At 41.5% G+C, this 14,691-nt stretch overlaps 2 protein-coding genes across 2 annotated transcripts; both read right to left on the minus strand.

The window, feature by feature from the left end:
* Nucleotides 1–5,183: 5,183 nt before the first annotated feature.
* LOC309331278 (olfactory receptor 5V1-like) lies at nucleotides 5,184–6,119 on the minus strand (the record flags this gene model as incomplete). The annotated part of the gene is made up of 1 exon (XM_081843416.1): nucleotides 5,184–6,119. One exon carries the CDS (start codon nucleotides 6,117–6,119, stop codon nucleotides 5,184–5,186), a length of 936 nt encoding a protein of 311 aa, XP_081699542.1.
* Nucleotides 6,120–13,472: 7,353 nt separating this feature from the next.
* On the minus strand, nucleotides 13,473–14,408 carry LOC309350945 (olfactory receptor 5V1-like; the record flags this gene model as incomplete). Its single annotated transcript, XM_081878213.1, has 1 exon — nucleotides 13,473–14,408. One exon carries the CDS (start codon nucleotides 14,406–14,408, stop codon nucleotides 13,473–13,475), a length of 936 nt encoding a protein of 311 aa, XP_081734339.1.
* Nucleotides 14,409–14,691: the final 283 nt, after the last annotated feature.

Raw genomic sequence — 14,691 nt, forward strand, 5'->3', positions numbered from 1 at the left:
ATCAACCAATGCTCAGGGGTGATATAAACTACAACTTTGAGAGGGCACCATGTTGGCTTCCCTTGGAAGGGAATTGTCAAGGCTACGAGAAAGCTATTTCTCCCCCAGTTGCAGCAAGAGCAGGGAAAACAAGGTAAAGTCCTTTTTAATGAGTTTTATTCAATACTAATAGCGAGAGACAAAAGAATGCAACAAGTCTTAACAATGGCATTACTCCAAACTGAGCTCCTTCTCCCTCCTTTCTAGCAAAGACTCTCCTCCCTGGAAGAGAGGGGAATGGTTGTGGGCGGGAGCCCGAGCTCCGCCCCTAGCAAGGGGCGGTAGCCCCCTGCCTCCCCCACTCACCTGGCTGGCACCCATGCCCATTGGCAGGCACCCAACCAGGTGCCTCCAAGGGGGCGTGTTCAGCAGCCTATGTGCTGCGGCGCCAGCCCCTCCTCAGCCTCATTCTCCTCTCCGTCATCTCGTCGCGAGTCACCCACCCTCCACTCCCTTCAAGCTCAGGGTCTTAGTTCCTTGGCCTTGCTATGGACCTTAGGTTGGTCGCCCTGGTTGTCCAGGGGGCCTGGTAGGAATTTTTCCATTTGGCATTAGGCATTTTGGTTTTTTCGCCTACCTCGTAGCAATCGTCACAACTTTCGTGGTATTGGTGGGTAGGTTAGGCATTGGAATAATGTGTTGTAGTGTGTCGAAGAGCTAGGTGTGGCCATCGCCCATGCCTTCAATTTTTGGGTATTCCGTTAAAGGAATCCAGCGGTACTCTGTCCGATGCCTGCTTGGCGGGAGGCCATGGCATGACCCTCGGTGACATCAGGGGAGAGCCTATAGTTGGATTAGCATCAACAGGCTCCACCTACTGGTGAATAAACCCCCTTGTTTTAAACATCCAGTGCCTAAGCCAATACCTTATCACTGCTGTAATCAATAAAGCTGTGGCCTTTTCTTGCCCATTAACCTTATATCACGTGTCCTTGTGTATTCATTCCACATTGGGGGGGTCGGGTCCTCGAACCACAACAGCACCTTCCCTTACAGTGGCCACTTGTGGCCAAATGTCTCTGATTCTGTTGTTCCTGCTCTTAATGAACGAAGCATTCTAGGAAAAGGATGACCATCTGTACTGCCTCCACCACCCACAAGTGGTTATCCATCTATTGGATTTTCTGGTGAAAGGCAGCTGTCACCTTTGGAGTGGCAGGATGGCCAGCCAACTGGTCAGTCAAACCCCTATAGGATGTACCTTGGATAGAGATGAGTGAATCTGCCAATTTAAGTTTCTCATATTCCAGTTGTCCACATTTCTACATTGGTTTGTATTTTTTAAAGTCCTCATGAAAATTCTGCAGCGTTCTAGTTTGAATTTCCCCATATCTGATTTACACATATTTGAAAATCAATTTTCTCTCATGGATTTTTGTATGATGTTTTCAGTAATGATGCATTTGTAGGCATACTTTCCCCTAATCTATGCATTTTTGTACACATCATTTAACTGCACTGCAAAATTCAGAGAAAAGCAAATTTCAAGACATCAGTGTGTTTCATTGTTCCAGAAAGTGGAAATTAGATGGGTTCACCTTTGAATGCAAACTGAATTGTATTTCTCCCCCATCACTATTCATGGAGATGACTTCTCCCCTCTGTTTACTAGCCATGGGTGTTCCATAGGATGCTTCACATACTGTGCTGACCTGCTCAAATTTCCTGCTGGACAAGAGGGCTTCAGGCGCCAAACCACTGAAGTGAGTAATGTCTATCACATCCTTTTCTACTCGTATTACACCTGCATTCACTGATGCCTCAGAGTACACAATGACTATCTGTTCTAAATGTTTTTAAGTTGGAGTCAAAACTCTTTGAATATAGGTCTTGTGTGAAATGGGGTTTACTAGCTCTCTTTTCCCATTCCTCCCTTCCTAAGCAAAAACAGCATAATCATGGTCAGATTATAATGGCACAATTTAAGTCATTGCACTAGGGCCCATGCCTATCTGAGGGCCAATACTCTGAGCTTTATTTTTTATTATTTAAAAAATAGCCCATTCCCACCTTTCAATGCTTTTAACCAATGAGTGAAGACAAAACTATGATTGATGAATGACTGATGAGTTCTGTCCTGGGTCCATTGTTGTTCAACATATTTATAAATGACTTGGATGAAAGAATGGAGGGGATGATCATCAGATTCGCAGATGACACAAAACAGGGAGGGGTAGCTAACGCAGCAGAAGACAAAATCGGAATTCAAGGTTACCTCAACAGATTGGAGAAGTGGGCTAAAACTAACTAACAAAACTAACAAGGTTGTGCACTTAGGCAGGAATAATCAGCTGCAGAAATATAAAATGGGAGGTGGGGAGTACCTGGCTTGCCAGTAGTGCATGTGAAAAGGATCTAGGGATCTTAGTAGACCACAAGTTTAACATGAAACTACAGTGTGATGCAGTGGCAAACAAAAGATAATGCTATTCTAAGCTGCATCAACAGAAATACCCTCTCACTGTTCTGGCTTCTGAGATAGCAGTGCAAAGCCTCGTCAGGGCAGCGGGATGAAGGCTCCCCCTGCCCTGAAGAGGCTTCGTGCAGCTATCCCAGAAGCCAGAACAACAAGCGGGATCACTGCGCAGCAATCCCTCTTGCTGCTCTGGCTTCTGGGATTCAGAATATTTTTTTTCTTGTTTTCCTCCTCCCAAAACTAGATGTGTCTTATGGTCTGGTGCATCTTATAGAGCGAAAAAAAGCGTCCCAATCAAGGGACGTAACAGTCCCCCTCTGCTCTGCCTTGGTCAAACCACACCTGGGATACTGTGTCCAGTTCTGGGCAACACAATTTAAGAAGGATATTGACAAACTGGAATGTGTGTAAAGGAGGGCGACCACAATGATCAAGGGTCTGCAAACCAAGCATTTGTTGAGGGAATTGGGTATGTTTAGCCTTGTAAAGAGGAGGCTTAGAGGAGATATGATAACCATCTTCAAATATTTAAAGGGCTGTCACATGGAAGATGGAGAAAGCTTCTTTTATCCTAACAAGGGCTCTCTCTCCTCTCTCTCTCTCTCTCTCTCTCTCTCTCTCTCTCTCTCTCTCCCCCCAACCCTTACCCACTCCTCAGGGAAGAAGTGGGGGTCTGGTAGGGAACATGGTTCCAAGTTATTAGTCCCCCCCTCCAGAAAAAAAGAATAAACAACAAAAGTGCTGGACAATTCTCTGAGAAAGCAAAATACACACACACACACACACACACACACACACACACTGAGGCAAGCAAGGGGAGAACAACAGAACAACAATAAATTATCCAAATTAGTACCTAAAAGGTTAAAAGGGAAACAGTCTCATTTTAAAAAGGAGTACAGTAATCCCATAATTTATGTGCATTTAACTTGTGCACATTCAGTTTTATGTTTGTGGCAATTTTTAAAAATAAAAAGGGGAAGGAAGGCAGATGGGGTTCCAATAAAAAATGCCTTTGGCAATCCCATCTGCCATTGAACACAATGGGGTTTGACCATACACAATTTTGGCTTTAGGCAATGTCCCTGGAGCGTAACCCCTGTGTAAATTGTGGACTTACACAGTACATTTCCGAGTACAATTCAAGGTGTTGATGTTGACCTTTAAAGCCCTAAATGCCCTCGGCCCGGTATACCCGAAGGAGCGTCTCCACCTCCATCGTATACCCGAAGGAGCGTCTCCACCTCCATCGTTCTGCCCAAACACTGAGGTCCAGCGCCGAGGGACTTCTGGCGGTTCCCTCATTGTGAGAAGCAAAGCTACAGGGAACCAGGCAGAGGGCCTTCTTGGTAGTGGTGCCCGCCCTGTGGAATGCCCTCCCATCAGATGTCAAAGAGATAAACAACTACCAGACATTGAGAAGACATCTGAAAGCAGCCCTGTTCAGAGCTGTGTGTGATATTTTAATGTATTTTTAATCTTTGTCGGAAGCCACCCAGAGTGGCTGGGGAAACCCAGCCAGATGGGTGGGGTACAAATAAATTATTATTACTATTATTATTATTATTGTTATTATTATTATTATTATTATTACCATTGCTGCATTCCCTATGACTGCGGGGGGGGGGGGTTGAGTTTTCACATTTTCCTTCTAAAATAACAAAACAAGCAGAACTGGCCTATTTCCAATGGAGTGGAATTACACAGTTGAGACAAAGTGCGTGAAGAGGCCTGGGCAGGCTCTGTATTTATCCCCCCTAGTGCAGTTTGCCCCTCCCCCAGGGAGGTCCTGCACAGCAGCCCGCCTGTGATTGGCCAATTTTCAGGCAGGCTATGATCTGACTAGGTCCTGCACCCAGCACTGCCACAGGATTGTGCAGGGGAGATGGTGCCAGGCCGCAACACCACCTGCCCAATAGGGAGCAAGAGGACTTGTCAAGTGTCAGGCCTGCTTAAAGCCTTATAGCCACTTAAAGTAAAAGAAAGAGAGGTTAGCGACTTTTGCTTTGTCCCTGCTTACTGCTACAGCCATGGAGGGAATGTGGACCACCATACAAAAGTGATTTTCTCACTTTGTGCAGGACAAATGAAAAGGAAAGAGGGAGGAGACCATGTGGCCTTCTCCCTTAAAAACAGACCTGTGCGCAGTGTTGGGGATTGGGGCCAAGTCTGAGAGATACTCCTGTTTTGTTTTTGTTTTTCAATTTTTTATTAAATTTTCCAACATACATTTATAGTATCCAATCTAAATTTATCACATATTTTCTCTTTTAGACTTCCTTCAACCTCTCTGACAATCATCCATTACTCAAATTTTTTAAATACACATTTCCTAATTTTATATTGCATTTTATAAACCTTCACACACTTAGTTTTCACCAATACAATAGTCCTCTATCATTTACAGAACTTCTTGAAATCCCACTAGCGTTATTTGCTCATCACATACACATTTCAGATAGTCTGAAAATTTTCCCCAGTCTTCAATGAACTTTTGATCTCGTATATATCTGATCTTTCCTGTTAGTTTGTCCAGTTCAGCATACGCCATCAGTTTCATTCTCCATTCTTCGAGCGTCGGCAGTTGTTCCTGTTTCCATCTTTGGGCCAATAATATTCTTGCTGCTGAATACTTCTGAATAATATTCTCGCTGCTGAATACTTCTGAATGGGCTAAGCAACACATTTTGATAGTACTGAGGAACAGGAAAAAATGAACCAAGCCCATTCACGGAAATCTTTTCAAGCCAAGTGCTTTGACCAGAGCCCTTTTAACTTGCTTATTTCTCAGGCTGTAGATCAAAGGGTTTAGCAGGGGAGTAACAACCACATACAACATAGAAACAATTCTGTCCTGTTTGGGGGAATAGCTGGAGGTGGGGCGTACATAGGTGCCCATGGTCGCCCCATAGAACAGGAAAACTACAGTCAAGTGGGAACCACAGGTAGAAAAGGCTTTGCTCCTTCCATCAGCAGACTGCATGCGCAAGACAGTAGAAATGATATAGACATAAGAGATCAGAGTGACCAGGAAAGCACCAGCTCCTAAAATGCCAGGCACAACAAGAAGGACCAGTTCAAAGATGTAGGTAGAGGAGCAAGAAATTGCAACCAGTGGTGGGATATCACAGTAATACTGGTTAATTTTGCTGGGCACACAGAAAGTTAATGTAAAGGTCAGCGAGGTAAGAACCAAGGCATGGATAAAGCTAGCTAGCCAGGACCCAGCAGCCAGCTGCATACACAGCCGTGTGCTCATTATGTTTGTGTAGTGCAAGGGACTGCAGATAGCCACATAGCGGTCATATGCCATCACTGCTAGCAAGAAAACTTCAGTGCCCACAAAATCAATCAGAAGGAAGAGTTGTAATACACAGCCAGCAAATGATATTGTCTTGTCCTCTGACATGAAAACCTGGAGCATCTTGGGCACAGTGACAGTTGGGGAAAGAATATCCAGGAAAGATAAATTGCTGAGGAAGAAGTACATGGGGGTCTGGAGCTGGACCTCTGTTGCTATTGCCAAGATAATTGCCCCATTCCCTGCCAGAGTGATCAAGTAGATCAGCAGAAACACCAGAAAGAGGGAAATCCGCACTTCCGGAACATCAGAAAGCTCGATCAGGTAGAATTCTTTTGTTTCTGTGATGTTGTCTTTCTCCATCTTCCTGCCAATCAAATTAATCAATTAGAATATCTAAAATACACACAGAGAGAAAGTAGATTTGTTAAAGATGTTGGAAGAGAAAGAGCAGGGATCATTCAATTTGTAACCCAAGGGTTAATTCCATCATTAGTAAGACAGCCAACCAAGAGGAGAGATGTAGGTGTTTTCTTGCAATGAATCAGAATGCTGTGATCGTTACTGAGTTCTGATTTGCTGTGCTGTTCTGAATGAGTTTTCCCCCTGTGTAGTTGTGTGTCTCCTTGGCATGTACTAGGCCTGAATGAAGAAACTTTGCTTATTTCTCCTCATATTATATACTGCTCTTGTTCAGTTTACTAAGTGAAGTATTCTCAGTTTCTCTTCTTTCCAGATACTACTTCTGTTACTCAAGTGACTCTGCTAACAATAAGTAGGTCTATATCTTCCTATATACAAAAAAAGTAACACTGTTGTCATGCTGTGGTTCACATGGTGGCCACACCAACTCCTGCATGATGACACAATGACAGGCAGGTGAGTGAGTGAGTGAGTGAGTGAGTGAGTGAGTGAGTGAGTGAGAAGTAAGATGGTCCAAGTGAGCTTCTTAAATAAGGATGAGAGGCACTGTCTGTAAAATGTGACTGCAGCAAGGTTTAATGGAGAGGGGAGGCTTCAACAGTTTGGCAAATAGCCCTGAAGCAGCTACCTCCTCTGTTAAACCTTGATGCTTTAAAGGTGGGAAACCACACTCTCTAAAACACCTCCAACCAGCCCTCCTTTAAAAGGGGTTAGGCCAGGTGTGGAGGTAGGAATTTGCAAAGGGGTTAGTAGGTAAACGGGCTTGGTGAGCAGGAGTGTATAACAGATAGACCATTTGACTTTTAATCACATAGAACTTGTACCATACCTGTATCCCTGCCACAAACACGGCTACCAAGCAGGCCAAGGGGAACTGGCAGCTGAGTGGAAGAGAGTTGCCAAAATATCAATACAGATTCCATTGAACATTATTTGAAACAAGGTCGTATGTACTTTTCACTGTGAAATAATTTGCCATCTTGGCTGTCTCTTAGTGCAGACCCAGTTCATCATCCCTGAGCTTCCACACCCACCACCCACCATGAACCACCACTGGCAGTGTTGATGTTCCTTTTTACTCTCCTTTCAGAGGGATATTTTTAAAAAAAGAAATTTCCCTCTCATTTATTCCATTTGGGAAAAAGTACAAACACTAACTTCAAGGGAGGTGTTGGTTGCAGAGCATTGGATGCAGGGGATCTGAAACCACCCCTTACCCACCCCCAGTAAAACCCCAGAAGGCCCCATTTGTTCCCTCACCACTTTCAGAGCACTAACAGCAATAGCAAGAGATCTTGCGACTGTTTCTGCAGACCCTCCAAGTGTCCCTATTTTCCAGAGACATTTCCAGATTTACAGAAGCCATCCCAGTTTCTGATTGGATCCCAGAATGTCCCGCTTTTCCTTAGGATGTCCCTGTCTTCATCAGAGAAATGTTGGAGGGTATGGAGCTATGCAACCCCCGAGCCAAGGAGATAAATAGCTATACAGCCTTTAGAAGACATTGGAATACAGTCCTGTATAGGGAAGTTTCTTAATGTTTAATGTTTTATTATGTTTTTATATATGTTGGAAGCTATCCAGTCAGATGGGCAGGACATTATTATTATTATTATTATTATTATTATTATTATTATTAGTGCCCCTGTTTTCATCGGAGAAATGTTGGAGGGTATGCTTCTGAAGGGAGACCTCCCTGATCCCTCTCCACTGAAATATCTCTCTTTCTCTGATCATGCAGAGGAAGATCTGCACAATCCTATGGCATAGGAATGCAGACTTGATGAAAATAATAGTTTAATAATATAAACTGTATCATATACTATGTAATGTAAATTATTCTGTTCAAAATTTTAGAGACCACTGGAATGATGGGTAATACATTAGTACCAAAGCCTGAAAGATATTCCTAAATTGCAGGGGTTTGGACAAGATGACTATTGGGGACCTTTTCATACACTCATACAATCATACACTCTACGATTGTATGATTCTAATATACATATATATATATATATATATATATATATATATATATATATATATATATATATATTGCACCGTATCTTGCTTTTAGCATTTAACAGCTATATTTATTAACTTTATCAAATATACTAGTTTGACCTGCAACACAATGTTGCAATGTCCAGCCATAGCGTTCTATTCACTCCTTTCTATCTCCACCTTACCCCAGACAGCAAGCTAGCATTCATGCTCACTGAGCAGGCTGTTTGATGGTTACCCACCTGCTAAAGCTTTTTGCCCTGAAGATGTTGCCCAGTTCTGCAAAATTCAAGGATTCCTACATCAGCTGATACAGTGGAACCTCAGTTGTCGAACGTAAACTGTTCCGGAAGACCGTTCAACTTCTGAAACGTTTGAAAACTGAGGCTCAATGGGCTGTCAGCAATTTCCATTGAGAAAATTGAAAAACACACAGTGGAAGCCGTTCAACTTCTGAGGCATTCGGGTTCCGAAACATTCGGCTTTCGAGACACTAGAAAAACGAGGTTCTACTGTATATGCCAAAGATACTATCATTTTTGGACTGCCGTCACTAAACCTACAGTATACATTCTCACAAATAGATTTAAATCTTGGGTAATGACAACACTATATTCAAAGCTACTAACAATTACTAAACCTACCATATATCTATACATTCCCACCAATGTTTCCATTATACAGATAGGGGACTTATAATTATGAAATGGAAACTTGCCCAACATTATCAACTGATGTCTCAGTGAGTTCTGATCTTTGATCTTTAGTACACTGAATGAATACAATATAAATCCATTTTTTAAAAAAACAGCACTACAGACCTAAAATGTTTGACTGCCTAAGATTGCCAGTATAATGAAATTCACCCACTTGCCTTTCTTGCTTTCCTTGCAATCTGTAGCACCACAGTAGGAGAGGGCAATGTGAAGAACTTATGTGGAGTCAAGAGAAATGTACATCTTCCCGAAGTATAATATAAGAAATATTGCCACTGCCATTTGGCAAAAGGGGAAAGCCTTCTCCCCCCTCCACTACCCCTTTTGCCATGGGGAGAGCTGGCATTAAGGTGAAGTGTCTACATTGGGACAAGTGTCTCTGGGGCATCTTGCTGTTCCTGACTTGAAGTTGCAAGTGAAAAAACTTACTTGGCCCAAATGTGTTTTGAATCCTATGACTCTGATTCAGGGTAGCTGAGTTCTCCCAAAGTTATGGCAAATTCAAGAAGACTTAATTTAGTGATTCCATGATTCAAGGAAGGAAGGAAAGATGGAATAGTTTTTTGAGTAACATTGAGAGTGTTTGGTGTTTTTAATATTATGATTTCAATTTCTAGTCTGGCCATCATTCTATTAATGATACCAGGACAGCTTACAACATAAAACATGAATTCCATTAAAACAAAAGCAAAACATTCACATATAAAATTACAACCTATATAGTACATCAGATGGAATACCAGCAATTTACAGCTAGTCACATCAAGTCAAGTCCCTACAGAAACCTGACAAAGTGGTGCTGAAAAGTAGACACCTATGCCACCAGATGTACCTGGGGGCGGGGAGATACAGTGATACCTTGGGTTACATATGCTTCAGGTTACATACGCTTCAGGTTACAGACTCCACTAACCCAGAAATAGTACCTCGGGTTAAGCACTTTGCTTCAGGAAGAGAACAGAAATCGTGCAGCAGCAGTGCAGCGGCAGCAGGAGGCCCCATTAGCTAAAGTGGTGCTTCAGGTTCAGAACAGTTTCAGGTTAAGAACGGACCACCGAAATGAATTAAGTACTTAACCCAAGCTACCACTGTATAAACATGGTGCCACCACAAGTTGCTTGCTTCACATCTCGACATGAATATAAAGAGAGGTATTGGTTATCATCGTTAAAAAGAATTCAAAGGATAGGTACATGGAAAACAACCTTCCACTGAGCTATGCCACTGACTCGTCTTGTTCAGTAGCAGGTACACTGACTGGCAGCAGCTGCCCCTGGTTTCAGGCAGGATATTTTCCAAATGCCTACTTGGAGGTGCCAGGGATTGAACCTGGGATCATGTGCAAGCAAAGCATGAGCTACCAGGCAAAAATTTCCTCTATAACCTGGCCTTTGGTCTTTAACTATTGGTGGCCATTTAGAAGTGGGTGGTATGTTGTTAATGTATTTCTTTTTCCTCTTGGTTTTAATGTATCTATGTGAGAGGGTTCCTGTCTGTTTCTTTGGTTGCAAGTTGCTAACAAATTTTATAAATAACAACAACAACAACTTCACTTTTAAAATATACATAGCTGTTCATAGTTTTTCCAAGAGCAATGTCTTCCCATTCTTTTTGTGTGGGAGAAGAAGATGGAGCTGTTTAAGTATACTTTTATAACTCTGTTAGGATACACATTTTACAGAGAAACATAAGCAAGAGAGATACTGCCTCAAGGAATGTACAATCTAGAGGCAGGTGGGTTGTGGAACAGGGGCTACAATAGCGGAAGGGATTACATAAATTGAGAGTAAAAGAGAAACAAAGGAAGAAATGGAGCAAATGCATTTTATGCATGTTTACACTGCAACCCTCAGGAGTAACTCCAACTGTGTTCATGTGTAATTACTCTCTCTTTTTTTTTTTGAATAATATTTATTAAAGTTTTGAAAGTTACAGAAACATAAGTTATGTTAAACATAACATAACAAAACCATACAATACAATACAAAAACAAAAATTTTACATATACATGACAAAAATAAAACAAAAACAATTAAAAAAGAAAGAGAAAAAAACACAACCTATACTTTCAATGTTATTAACTTTCTTTTACTTGTTTCAGCGACCTCCTCACACCTCCCTTTTTTTGTATTCCACTTCGATTAATTGTTTCAGCAAATCCTTTCCATCTTCCTCAAACTTCTGTCCTATCATTTAACTTAACAAATTCTAACATTATTTTTTCCTTTAATCCAATTACAATCTATTATACTTAATTCTTTATAACATTTCTGCTAAAGCCATGCAACTCCATTCCAACATCTTTCTAACATTCCTTAATTTTACAATATTTCTGTAGATAATCTTTAAATTTCTTCCAATCTTCTTCCACCGACTCTTCTCCCTGGTCTCAGATTCTGCCAGTCATTTCCACCAGTTCCATGTAGTCCATGTGTAATTACTCTCAGGCAAGGCTGCTACAGTTAGTGTGGACAGGTTGAAGCTCCTGAATCCAAACATTCTTGTTGCAAGGAGCTTGAACCATCAGTACTCACAAATAGTGGAGCCTGTTGTTGTTGCTGCTGCTGCTGTTACCCCAGATGTAATGTTGTGCACTAGTGTGAACCCACAAATGCACAATTAACCCACTCAAGCTTCAATGCAAAAAAATCAGAGCAGCAAAAACAGTCATGGTGTCAAAACTTTACCCTATATCAAAACAAAAGGCCATGTATTATTCTCTTTAAAAGATGTCCTGTGGAAACTGAGGAGGATATCAACCAGATTTTATTTCCTTTCAATTGATCAGTCGAATATTAGTCAAGAATGTGATTAGAAGCAAAACATATTATGAGAGTATTGAAGGACAGAAAAAAGAGAATTTAGCCACTTCATGAAAATGTTTGGAGGTGAAATGCTTTGACAAAGGCCCTCTTAACATCCTTATTCCTCAGACTGTAGATCATAGGGTTTAGCATAGGAGTAACAATCCCATACAACATAGAAACAATTCTGTCCCGTTTGGGTGAATAGCTGGAGGTGGGGCAAACATAGGCGGCAATGGTGGTCCCATAAAAGAGGAAAACCACAGTCAGGTGGGAACCACAGGTAGAAAAGGCTTTGCTCCTTCCCTCAGCAGACTGCATGCACAAGATAGTAGAGATGATATAGATATAAGAGATCAGTGTAACCAAGAAAGCACCACCTCCTAAAATGACAGCCACAAGTTTGCATATCCCGAATGATACGTAACCAGAGGTGCTCGTAAGTAGAGGTACCACTGTATTGTACTTCACCAGATCTTAACCTATTACAGTATTTGTAATAATGGACTCCAAATATCATTAAATTTGTCCATGGCAAGTCTGTGTTTATATGCAAGTTGTTCATATACTGTGAGTTTGTGGAAGTCTTCAATCCCTGTAGAAGGGAGCCACATTTTTATTTTTCCAATTAATCAGTCTTTTTGCTGTGGTAAGGGCACGAAGAGTCCACTCATATTGTCCCTTTGTAAGGTTCCATGTGCTGTGTATATAATTCAAAAGGATATTTTGCTCTGTAAATGTAAGGTTTTCCATGCAGTTCTGATAGTTTCAGTTACCTTCTGCCAAAAATATTTCAATATAGGACAATGAAAAAAACATATTTTATTTAATGTTGTCTATGCAAATACAAAATTAGTATTGTTTAAACGGTTGAACCAAAAAGGTTATTTCCTATTAACATCAACTCCAATTTGGACCAGGTTATAGTATATCCACAGATATTGCCAAAAACATCTATGGTTTGCAGCAATATTGGAACAGAACTGTGAGGTTTTGTGATGAACAGAATAATATCATCTGCAAACATTATCAATTTTTATTAAGAAGATTGAGTTGTTTAGGTATACTTTTATAATTCTATTAGGATACATGACACTTTTCAGAGAAACATGAGCAAGAGTGGTGCTGAGTCAAGGAGCATACAGTCTAGATGCAGATGAGTTACAGCATAGGGGCTACAGTGCCAGGGGGAATTACATATAGTGAGAGTAAAAGATAAACAAAGGAAGAATTGGAGCAAATATCTTTTATAAAATGTTTACACTCAGAAGAAACTCCCACTGCATTCAGGTGGACTTACTCTCAGGCACTACATGAAGACAGATTGAAGCTCCTGATTCCAGAATTCCTTGATGCAAGGAGTTTGAATAATCGGTACTCACAAATATTAAGGCCTGTTGTTGTTGTTGCTGTTGCTGTTACTCCAGGTGTAAGACTGTGAACTAGTGTGAACCCACAAATGTACAACTAACCCCATGGAATCTTCAGTGAAAACTAATTTGAACACCAAAAACAGTCATGGCTTTAGACTTATATTCTTTATGAAAACAACAGTTTAAATGCCCAGGATAAACCCTTTTAAAGGCTGTGTATTCTACTCCCTTAAAATATGTCCTGTGGAAACTGAGAAAAATCTGGACCAGGGCTGATATCAAGACTTAATTTGCTTTCCCTCTCAAAGGATCAATCAAGTATTAGTCAAGAATGAGCTCAGAAGTCCAACATATTCTGAGAGTATTGAAGGATAGGAAAGACAGAACCTAACCATTTCATGAAAATATTTTAAACCTGAGGGCTTTGACCAAGGCTCTCTTAACGTCTTTGTTCCTCAGGCTGTAGATCATAGGGTTTAGCATAGGAGTAACAATCCCATACAACATGGAAATAATTCTGTCCTGTTTGGGCGAATAGCTGGAGGTGGGGCGAACATAGGTGGCAATGGTGGTCCCATAAAACAGGAAAACAACAGTCAAGTGGGAACCACAGGTGGAAAAGGCTTTGCGCCTTCCCTCAGCAGACTGCATGTGCAGGATAGTAGAGATGATATAGATGTAAGATATCAGAGTGACCAGGAATGCACCACCTCCTAAAATGCCACCCACAAGGAGAGCAGCCAGTTCTGGGAGGTAGGTAGAGGAGCAAGAGGCAGCCATTAACGGTGGGATATCACAGTAATATTGATGAATTTTATAGGGCTCACAGAAGGATAATGTAGAGGTCAATGAAGTATGAATCATGGAACTGATGAAGCCGGTTAGCCAGGTCCCTGCAGCCAGCTGAACACACCGCCATTTTGTCATGATGTTTGTGTAGTGCAAGGGACTGCAGATAGCCACGTAGCGGTCATATGCCATCACTGAGAGTAATAAAATTTCAGTGCCCACAGCATCAATCAGAAAGAAGAGTTGTAATACACAGCCAACAAATGATATTGACTTGTCCTCTGATAAGAAGACCTGGAGCATCTTGGGCACAGTGACAGTTGGACAAAGGACATCCAGGAAAGACAGGTTGCTGATGAAGAAGTACATGGGAGTCTGGAGGTGAACATCTGTCACTATTGCCATGAGGATTGATCCATTCCCAGCCAGAGTGATCAAGTAAATCAGCAGAATTGCTACAAAGAGGAAGATTCGCACTTCTGGGAGATCAGAGAGCTCTGTGAAGTAAAAATCTCTTGTTTTTGTAATATTGGCTTTCTCCATTGCCACTCAAATTGCATATCTAAAGTACGGAGAAAACAAAGCAGATTTGTTAAAAGAGCAAGAGCAGGGATCATTCAGTTTGTAACCTAAGGGTAGTTCTGTTTTTAATAAGAGAGCCAGTCAGGAAGCATGGTGCCAATGCCCCACGTCTAGGGGATCGTAGGCACCTCGGTCCCCTTGGTATCAGTTTTAAGGGGGCCAGGCTCCCTCAATTTTCAGACATTTGTTGTCTTTCTTAAAACTACAAGTTTGACCTGCAACATAATGTTGCAATGTCCACCCA

This window comes from Podarcis erhardii (assembly GCF_964252035.2).
Source record: "Podarcis erhardii genome assembly, chromosome: 1".
NCBI classification, from domain to species: Eukaryota; Metazoa; Chordata; class Lepidosauria; order Squamata; family Lacertidae; genus Podarcis; species Podarcis erhardii.